The following is an 11513-nucleotide window of genomic DNA, read 5'->3' on the forward strand; positions in this document are numbered from 1 at the left end:
AGGGAAGGGGGAGGGGGAAGGAAAAAGAAGAAGAAGAGAGGAAAGAAAGAAAAAGAAAGAGAAAGAGAAAAAAAAGGTTTTTATCTTAAAAAATTTTTCCAAAAATTTCTACAGTGCACTACAGTAAAATTTTAGACAAACTTCCAAAAAACTCAGGTGCCAAATGGGGCTCTACCACTCTAGTTTGACAAGATATACAGGGAGTTCAAACCTCATCTAGTACATCACAAGGAAGCATAATGCTTCCTTGTTTTTAAAAAATTCAGATAGTGCAATAGTGCACTTATCTAGTTTGGAATTTCATTCCCTAACCCCATATACAAGTTCCTTTGGACTCTCTTCCTCCATAGTGTAGAATCAATCCGCTTGCACTTGTCTAGTTTAGAGGATCACCTCCCAATCTCCATACAAATCCCATTGGGCTCCTTCTTCCCCATGGTGTAGGATTAGTGTAGATTAGTGTCGAAGCAGTGTAGAATGTTACTGTTGTCCTAAAAAAAAAAAAAAGATATACTGTAAGGTAGAATTAAAACTGTCGGGCCGAAGTAGAAAGGAGTGCTTAAAAATCTACTGCATGTATTGATAAACCACTGCTAAAAGGACGCACATTAGGCCAGTTTGTGATCTGGCCTAGTGAATCCATAATATTGGGTCATCTCTATGGATAGCCGACAATACGTACTCGTTTCTATGCACAAACTTATGTGGACTTACGAGGTACGGGCTGTAGTGCAAAATCAATACCTTTTTTGGGTTTTCTACCAAAGAAAAAAAAGAAAAATGCCCGATAGCTTTTACATTGCGCCTTAGATAATAGATAGTAGATGAAAAGTGAAAATTTCCAGTGGTAAAGAAACAACCCATGCGCTTATTAATTTTGCTCACAAGACAGTAATTCACAACAGCTAGAATTTCATTAGTTGTGTGGTTTTTATTGACTATTGGGTCATCTAAAATAATTTTTAAACATTTTCTCTACAACGTTTCACCAGCTAGCAATTGTTAGAAAAGGGGAAAAAAATGGGGGTTCAAGACTGAAAAACAAAAGCTGTAAAGCTCATCTTGCAACAATAGTTATATTTGTTAATTTTCTCTCCAAGTATGTGCTTCTATAAGGATAAGACATGGACTTGCATATAAAGAAGGGATAATTTTAGAAACCTCGTTTAAGGTTTGTGACAATATCACTTAGCTGGACTTGGAAAAATATCACCTGCCTCCCTAATATTTAATTTTTTGTAACATTATCAGCTTATTTTAAAATATATTATTAAAAAACTCATTAGAAGGTGGAGAATATATTTTCATTCCAATATTACCCTTTTCCAGTAAACCATTTTAGTTTCATAAGAAATCTAATTAGTCCCTTTACTTTTGAAAACTCTGTTGATATAATTTTTTAATTAGGAAGTACATGGGTTAACAAGGTTTAAAGATCTATTAATAATTTTTGTGTTGTTAGTCCACACAAGAAAAATAGCGAAATTTTGAGATTCTAAATAATTTAGAAAATCCATAAAGTTATCTGAGAATTTTACAATGAAAAAAATAACATTTTGCACTTTAAAAGCACCTCAAATAAGTTTCTAAATATATAGTTAAGAATTATATTTTTCAAGCCATTGATCTAGGTAAACAATAGGAAATTCAAAAAACTTTTGCGTAATTTATAAATCTTTAAATTCATTCGCAAGCATCTTTTGAATTAAAAAATAAAAATTGCCATTGAAAAACCCTCAAATGATTTTGTAATCATAAATATTTCATTGTTTTCTAGTTTTCAAGTCATCAATCTAAACAAGAAATTTAGAAAATTTTAAAAATTGTCAAAATTTGAAAAAATTCCTCAAATAGATTGAAAACACTTCACAATAAAGGAATAGTCTTTTTGGCTTGAAAACACATTGAATATATTTCTAAAACAAATTTTTTAATGTCAAAATACCTATTGTTATATTGTGTTTATAAAAATTACACATTTATACAATTTGTCCTTATTTTCAACTTTTTATTACATATATTCAATTTTGAAAAAAAATTAGGACAATAAAGGGCATTTTTGGAATGAAAACATCTACTCTATTCAATAATGAGTTTTTAAATAATATATTTTGAAATTGGTTGACAATGTTACAAAAAGTTAAAAGTAGGGCGGCAAGTGATTTTTGCTAAGTAAAATTGTCACAAACCTCAAGGGTGATTTCTGAAATTATCCCCATAAAGAATTCTAGTACACTCAATTGGTCAATTGTATTTTGGTTAATTATCTCTTGGGTTTTTCAAGTTTGATCTTTTAACTCAATTAGGACGGGCCTGCCTCTTGTTAAATCACAGACCACAACAACATATCTTCCCCGGCAATGTCCAGTAGCTTCCCAATTTCAGCAAATTTGACACAGAAACTATGGTCCGGCTAAAGCACCGACTCCTTCCAGAAAAGTTATTCAGACATGTTACAACACAATTTGTTTTAATCAGCTTTCATGGTAGAAATACCCAAGTGCAACTATTTTAATTTGTTAATGACTGTATCCATTTACAAAACTATGGAACAACTGACCAATTCCTAGAACACAAGTCTTATATATATATATATATATATATAAGTTTTGATAAGTTCGATTTCAATCATCACTACGAGTCATGGCATATCTCGAGAACCATAGATCACTTACAAATTGCCTACTAACATAACCTTCATATCGACAACATGATTGGAACATACGATTTTTTGTGAGGAAGTGATTTGTCCTTATCAATTGAATCAATTTGTGTTGTTACAAGAGTCATGGTTACCAGTAATCCATATAAACTTATTGCACTGGAAATTTGGATTGTTCAAACAAACTATCAAAAACTTTAAGTTTGGATAATTAGCTTCGAAATTTTCTTCCATTTCTTGGATTAACCCACCATCCAATTGCAGAACAGAAGAATCTCAAAACACTAATCATATCCTTCGACAAAAACCTTGTGCGGTGAATTATAGGCAAAATTTTTGGTTATTTGATCAGCTTCATCTATGTGACAGTGATTGGAAACAGACATCCACTTCAAATAACACCAATCGTACAGGACAAAGACGGCCAATTGAATTAAAGCCAGTATCTAAATTCCACATAGGGCCTGCGATGTTACCTAATTAAGTTGACAAAAATAAAGTGAACCATCATAAACAAACAAAGGAAAAGACGATTAAAACACGTCTGCTCAGAACTGATTGAGCTGAAGAAACCTTTTTTCTACATAACATAGCCATTCCAGGTTGCTTGCCAAGGCACTATGGCAGAAGAAGTGAAGCTTTTCAGGACATGGTCCAGCCCATATGCTTTGAGGATTGTCTGGGCACTGAAGCTTAAAGGGATAGAGTATGAGACCATCTTTGAGGATCTTACCAACAAGAGCCCTTCACTTCTCCAGTATAATCCTATTCATGGAAAGGTGCCCGTGCTCGTGCACGATGGTAAACCAGTCTGTGAATCTCTTGTGATTCTTGAGTACGTTGACGAGACATGGAAGCATAATCCTCTCCTACCTCAAGATCCTTATGAGAAATCCATGGCACGATTCTGGGCGAATTTTGGAGATGATAAGGTATGAAAACGTTTGCTAGCTCAAATGGTTTAAATCATTTGCCCTGCAATACAATATAACACTAAGCATTTCAGCATGTTTGTTCCAGCTTTTGGTCATTTGAAAATATTATGTGATGCTAAACCTTAATTTCCAAGTGTAGCTCATGAAATCAATATGGCAACTTTTCATTGCACATGAGAAAGATCAAGATGTAGCAGCAGTTGCAGCACTGGAGAATCTAAAACTTGTTGAAGAGCAACTAAAAGGAAAGAAATTCTTTCACGGAGAGACAATTGGGTACCTTGATCTCGCATTTGGTTGGATCGCTAACATAGTTAGCATTCTAGAAGAAATAATGAGTCTAAAGTTGGTAGATGGAGAGAGATTCCCTCACTTGTCATCCTGGATCCAACATTTCATGGATGCTCCAGTAATCAGAGACTGCTGGCCACCTCGAGACAAAATGATCATCAAGTTCCAAGTTATGCGCGAGAATTATCTTGCACCAGCAACACCCAAGTGAAGCCGAATCTAGCAAGACTTCCCATAATAAACACCATCCAGCATGGTGCCTTCACTCTTGTCAAACAAAATGGATTTTACATGACATTAGAAGTGCAACTTAATTGCTGAAGCAGCACACTTCCTTGCATTGTAAGATATTTATAGTCACCGGCTACCTTAAGAACAAGGAATCCACAACAAAAGTAGTACATCTATTTCAAGCATCTACAGTTTGTAACTTCTCCTTGGAATGTTTTATAGCATAAAAAATGTTTCTGCAATGCAACACAAGTGAAAGAAGAAAAGTTATTTGAACAAGATTGTCCCCAAAATTATAAATTTTAGAAAAGTTCTTTTTATTAGTAGCAGGAGGTTAAAACTCATCAACACCATCATAATGCATTATAAGCTTTAAGCAAAACAAATTTGACACATCTTGTGATAATCAAAGGACATGAATAAACGCATCTTACTTCTTTTTTTTTGAATTTTCGCAACTTCTTTTAAAATTATACATCATCTTACATGTTCTGAATCGCCTATTAAATCTTGTTATTTCTGGAATTGGTTAAGCGAAATCCCAGCTAACCACTTTGTCAGTCACTTTAATAAAGCAGGGGATTTAATTGAACATAAGGAAAGAAGAAAAGTGCGGTAACACTTCCAATAAGGACACCATATCAATTTCCAAAAGACAAAAGTAAAAAGACTATAATTCAGAGTACAGAATAATTGCATTGGAACGCCCTCAGTTAACCTTTTCTGAAATGGCATTAACCAAACATGCATCAAGATAGTATGAACTTAGACAAAAGCAAATAATCATCTGCAACAGCAAAGCAATGCATCTGAGCTTCTCCATTTTCCCTTCATACAAATTAGAAAACAAAAGCCTAGTGCTTATCTTGTTTGTACACAGCATTTGAATTGCAAAAAATACTGCTGTCCATTCTACATTTGCCTGCCCCTAGTATCATGCCAGGCTGCAATCATGTTGTGGATTATTTTCAATTTTAGCCAGAGGAAAAACAAACAAAATACATGTCCTTTTGCCATACTAGTTGTGGGATATTATGCCAGTTATTTCCACCACCCTGACTGGCACTGCAATGGGTGCATCCACCTATAATGAGAAGCTCTAAAAAGTAGACAGTTAGGGCTTTTAACAGGATCTTTTATTTAGCTATGGAGTACCATTATTTTGTAGTCTTTCTTCGTGGAGAAGTCAAGAATTGAACTCATGATCTCCAGAACATGGAGCATGCATTGAATCCCTGGGCTATCGATCCCTTTTCCACCAGGACAGACTTTGCCGCCACTAATAACAGCAACAGGGGCTAAAATTAGTCATTGGCACTTTCTGAGAAGGGGTACAAAAGTTATCCACCACCATGTTTTAGTACCTACAGTTTCAAGTAAAGAAATAATTAATTACTTAACAAAATGCATATTCAAACTGGATGTGACATGTTACAAAAACCAAATTATGCGGCAGTTCCAAGAATGCATATTCAAACTGGATATGACATGTTACAAAAATCAAATTATGCAGCTGTAAGGTAAGAAATATACAGAGAAGATTAGAATGTAACTTCTCTTATTGCTGTTAAAAGTTACTTTAAAACTCATACTCTGTCACAAAGTAGCTCAATTTCCTCCCCTCCTATAACCATGGGTGCATAAAGCAAAACCTCTCTCAGCTAACAAACAGAAATGAATATCGTAATCTCTTTCAACCAAGAGATTAGGACCATCAAACTTGAAAACCATACGAGGGAGACTGACTAAAGATGCTAAGCTACCAGGCTGAAATAAAAAATATGGGAATATGAGCTTATAGACTCTGTAACAGTTTAGCCATCAATACTTTCCATTAAAAAGATAAAACTATTAGTAACTTCAAAACTCTCTCAATATAGGTAGACTTTCAGGTGCCAAGCTCCAATGCTGTAACACCACTTCCAACGTAAGTGCCATTTTGACAGAAAAACACCTACCTGCTATCATAAGCATCACAAATAGTGCACTAGTTCAATCTACCGGTCATAAAAATGTAAATTTCTTTGGGCAAGGACCTTGTCCATTACTAGTAGCACCTCCAATTCTTAACATACTGTGCAGTAAATTCTAACCTTACAGATTTGGAAGATTGCAGGCTCTTTTCTCTAGTTCCAACTTCCTTGGTGCCAATGGGCACACACATGCTCCAACATCAATCAAGTATAGAACCCAGTTCATTGAATGTTAAGTCCTGGAAATTTTGCAGTTTCTCACATGCGAATGCTGAGGATTTACTACAATTATTATGTACAACAAATGTGCTGTGAATAAAAATAGGAAAAGGATAAGCTAATTTAATCTTTTTTTTCACAGAGAGCTGTAGCAAACAGACGTAATTCTAATATTGCCCTTCATCAGAATTTACGTATAACAAAACTATCACCAATGATCTCCACAGCTACAAGTTCCATCCTTGAATAAATGAAGCCTATTTGCATCTCTGACTAAAATTACTCGTTGCAAGATCTTCGATATATATTTGGTTGCAGTATGGCAATCTCCACAAACACGTAGGTTCTTCATTATTTGCAAAGGGGAACCTGGTTCTGTATTCAACACACCAAATGCAATGGCAAGCCTTTCACTATGCCCACAAAGCATTTCAACCTTTTCATCATCTTCAACATCATGCAAGGCAAATCTTAGATCAGCCACATAACCTTCCTTGGCCATTAGATCTGAAAGGACAACAAGGAAATCATGCACCTCTTTGTACTGTTCAAAGAACCTGTGTCCGGTGCCAAAAATATAAACCCTATTTTGAATCTCCAACCAACTAAATCCAGGTTGCTTTTTCAGACCTCTTGCTCTCAAGGATTTTCTTATCATTTTCACTTTATCCCACTTCCCTAAGGCAGCTTAAACATTTGATGCTAAAACATGATATCCTGGATCATCTGAATTTAATTCAAGTAGACGTTTTGACACACGTTCAGCAATCTTAATATCTCCACTGGATCGGCAAGCACTAAACAGAGCTCCCCATATACTTGCATCTGGTTTTTGTGGCATCAAAAGGATGAAATCCTCTGCTTCAGCTAACAGGGCAGATCGAGATAGAAGATCAACCATGCATGCATAATGTTCTTTCCTTGGCTCAATACTATAGTCATTCTTCATTTGGTAAAAGCAATCCCATCCTTCTTGCACCAAACCAGAATGGCAACATGCAAACAATATGGCAACAAACACAACATGATCAGGAGCAATACCAACTTTCTTCATCCTCTGAAAAACTTTTAGAGCTTTCATTCCTTCACCGTACATTCCATATGCAGAGATCAGTGCAGTCCATGATATGACATCCTTTGTTTTCATGAGCTTAAAAACTCTCATGGAGTACCACAAAATTCCACTTTTGGAGTACATTTCAATCACTGCATTGCCAATTGAAACATCTGACTCAAAACCAAGCCTGAAAATGCAGCCATGCAACTCTTTAGCTTGACATTTGGCACCTAGAAAGGAACACAACGATAAGGTGCTCAACAGGGTAGGTACCTCAAAAGTAATTCCTTCATTCCGCATTCTGCTGATCATTCTTAAACCTAAACTACAGTCTTCGCAATGACCACAAGCAGCTATAATAGTATTCCATGTCACTACATCCCGAGCTTCCATGTTCTCAATTGTTTCAAAGAATTGTCCAGTTCTCCAACTTTGGCATACATATCTATGAGTGAGTTACCCACAGTTATGATGGAATCAAATCCTTGCTTTAAGAGAGTGCAATGTAGCTGTGTCGCAAAATATCTGTTAGTAGATTGTATACACAGAGTTAAAAGAATCACATACGTGATGGAATCAGGCTCCAATTCCATCTTCATCATGTTGAAAAGCTCTATTGCTTCCTCATAAAATTCATTTTCAGCATAACCACTAATCATAGAGTTCCAAGACACTAAATCTCTGCTTTTCATACTGTCAAAAACTTCCCTTGAAGCCAATAATTCACCGCACTTTGTATACATGTTTATTAGGAGATTGTTAGCTGTTATGTCACCCGTGTATCTATTTTTCACCATGTAGTCATGCACTGATCTTCCCGACTTCAAGTCCCTGACATGACCACAAGCTTGCAAAACAGATGAAAGTGTTATTGTATCAGGTTCAAAATCATGCACCATTTGAAAAAACAACCTGATTGATTCTTCATACAAGGAAGAATGAAAGAACCCACAGATCATAGTATTCCAAGTGACTGTATCTCTAACATCCATCTTATTAAAAACTTTTTCACAATCGACTAACTTATCGAATTTGAATTACATAGAAAGCAAACCATTACTCACAATGACGTCTCTCATAACACCAATCTTCTCCACTAAACCATGAATTAGTTGACCCTCCACAACCTCCATTAAGCCACCACATGCTGGTAAAACACTCGACACAGTAAAGCAATCCGGTAGCAAACCAACCATTCTCAACTTATAAAAGAATTCCAATGCTTCATCTCAATACCCATTTGAACTATACCCAGAAATCAAACTATTCCAGGTAATCAAATCTCTTTTAGACATTCCATCAAACACATTCCTTGCTCTATCCAAGTTATTCAGCCGCGAATACATATCTATCAAAGCATTGCATATATACAAATCTGAACCAAAACCCACCTCTAAAACATGATCGTGAACAAGTTTTGCCGTCTCAAAATCCAACAAATTCGCACACGAATTAATAACCGACGGAAGGGTATAATTATCAGGCACAATCCTTAATTCCCGCATCTGGGTGTAAAAATCTAGTGCTGTAGAGTATAATCCATTATGGGTCATGGCTCTAATGATTGTATTCCACAAATAAACATTCTTTTTATGCGAACTTTGTCCAAAAATCGACAATGAAGCAAGTGGGTCTTTAAATTGGGAGTACTTGGAAATGAGTTTTCCTGAGAACAGTACAGAATTGTGCAGGCCCAATGTAATTATCAAAGAATGGATTCTGCGGAGGTTTCTTTGGTTTGTAACGGAGGACAATGCATTTGATAGTGAAGTGTAAAAGAAGTCTCGGCTTCCTGCGCTTAAGCTACACAACTTCCTGGTGTTCATTTGGCATTGCAGCAGCAACACCGCAGCAACAACATCAAGTGACCTGGAAGCCACCGAAGAAGGGACTCATTAAGATAAATAAAGAAGCAGCCATATCAGCACAGATGATAAGGACAGGGAAAGGGAATCGTAGCTAGGCGCTGGACTGAGAACATAATGAAAGCAAAAGGGATTATGGAACCCAAGAGAGGGGGAAAGCAATCGAGGAAGAAGCTCTAGCAGTAAGGACTGCATTAATGATGACCAAAGGATACAGGATGGACTAGGATGGACTAGGATGACCAAAGAAGCAAATGTAGGACTTTTTAGGGATAATTTCAGAAACCTCCCCTGAGGTTTCTGACACTTTCACTGACATCCCCTGAGGTTTTCAAAATTTCACTTACCTCCCTTGATAAAAAATTGCGCCCCTTTTCTGACGTCATCAGGGCCAAAATTACAGATATATCCCAAGTAGTTGGGGTTAATTACTACCGTTTATGTTTAAGTTACATAATGAATTTTCTTATTCTTTACGTACCTATTCTTGTCATGCAAGATTACACGCCTGACTTCAAATTACGTACTTTGCAAGAAAATGTCTGTGGAGTCATTTGTTACAAGACAAGAAGTTCAATCAAATAAGAACAATTTATGTACACAGGTGGGATTGGGAATTCAAGCTTGTCCTTTTTGGTATTTAGGATAATGTTTTTATATGAACTCAAGGAAGATGGATAGCCTATTTTGCAAGGTTATTAGGCAATTTACCTTTGTGGAATTCTTGATATCAAGCCATTTGATTGCTAATGTGGACAGGTGGCTTAAGCGCGTAATAAGTGCCATGGATTCGAAGTTCGGCTGAAATATCACATATCGAACGAAGTCTTTATTAGAAACCTAATTAGAAACCTATTAGAGTTCAGTGAGCTCTCGTACTAAGCTCCACCGCCAACCCTCCATTTCGAAAAAAAAAAGACAAAAGCAAACACACGAAGCGCAGAATAACGTTGAAACCCGCAAGCGGGATTATGTGTTTTTTCTATTTCAAGGTTAGCTCGCATGCGGGTTAATGTTATATTTGAGCGCGAGAAGAAAAAATTGGTAATTAGGCTCTTTGGGCATTATAAGTAAATATTTAAATTAATGGCAGTTTTATTACACCAATATTATTGTATTATCATTATTATGATTATTGTATTATTTCTTATGCAAATATAACATTTAATTATTTAAATTTGATTTTATTTTTACAATTTATAAAATTTTTATCACTTATATAATATTTTTAAAACCCTAATACATCTAAATTTGATTTTATTTTTCAAATTTATAAGATTTTTATTTAAAAAAATGGGATACGGATAAGATATCCGGTTGGTTCGATTTGCATAGGTGCATATGAGAATATCCGAATACTCCTGAAACCCGCAAGCGGGATTCTGTGTTTTTTCTATTTCAAGGTTAGCTCGCATGCGGGTTAATGTTATATTTAAGCGCGAGAAGAAAAAATTGGTAATTAGGCTCTTTGGGCATTATAAGTAAATATTTAAATTAATGGCAGTTTTATTACACCAATATTATTGTATTATCATTATTATGATTATTGTATTATTTCTTATGCAAATATAACATTTAATTATCCAAGCAGTTTGATTTTATTTTTACAATTTATAAAATTTTTATCACTTATATAATATTTTTAAAACCCTAATACATCTAAATTTGAATCTAATTTTCTACAAGTCATACTTATAAATGCGAAATCTAACAAAAAAGTTAAATACAATTTTTGCAGGTCAAATTTAACAAATGCGAGCTATTTGCAAAATTTTAAATATTTGCAACATTTTTTAAAACAAAAATTAGAAGCTTTCTGCAAATAATTCCCTACCTCTCAAAAAATACCAAAATAAAAAAGATAAGAGCTCGCATTTGCTTCCTAGAAATAATTCCCTAGCTCTTAAAAAAGGAAAAAAAAAAATTGAGAAGAGCTCGCATTCGTGGAATGCGAGCTCAATAACCAGAGCTCGCATTCCACGAATGCGAGCTCTTGTAAGCTCGCATTTGTGAAATTCACAAATGCGAAGACCCCCCTGACGGAAATTAAACCCAAAATCACCCCTTTTGTAGAATTTTTTTAAAATTCATCACAAAGTTGGAAATTTCTCAATAGAAATACAACTTGTCTGGATTCCTTTCACTCTCTGATATCATTACGGTTGCTTTGCGATTACAGCGGCAAAACCTGTTTTTAATGGAGAAAGATGTAGGTGAATTCCATGATTCTCCCCTATGGCTTGAAGAGGCCATGGTTGCAGCTAAAACTTTTTACTCAGA

General features: G+C 35.3%; 1 protein-coding gene and 1 pseudogene across 1 annotated transcript; one reads left to right on the forward strand and one right to left on the reverse strand.

The window, feature by feature from the left end:
• Positions 1-3025: 3025 nt before the first annotated feature.
• Positions 3026-9442, reverse strand: LOC113732113 (pentatricopeptide repeat-containing protein At3g03580-like; annotated as a pseudogene).
• On the forward strand, positions 3283-4304 carry LOC113732114 (glutathione transferase GST 23-like). Its single transcript, XM_027257746.2, has 2 exons — positions 3283-3594; positions 3737-4304. Exons 1-2 carry the CDS (start codon positions 3283-3285, stop codon positions 4097-4099), a joined length of 675 nt encoding a protein of 224 aa, XP_027113547.1. The 3' UTR covers positions 4100-4304.
• Positions 9443-11513: the final 2071 nt, after the last annotated feature.

This window comes from Coffea arabica, chromosome 2e (genome assembly GCF_036785885.1).
Source record: "Coffea arabica cultivar ET-39 chromosome 2e, Coffea Arabica ET-39 HiFi, whole genome shotgun sequence".
NCBI classification, from domain to species: domain Eukaryota; kingdom Viridiplantae; phylum Streptophyta; class Magnoliopsida; order Gentianales; family Rubiaceae; genus Coffea; species Coffea arabica.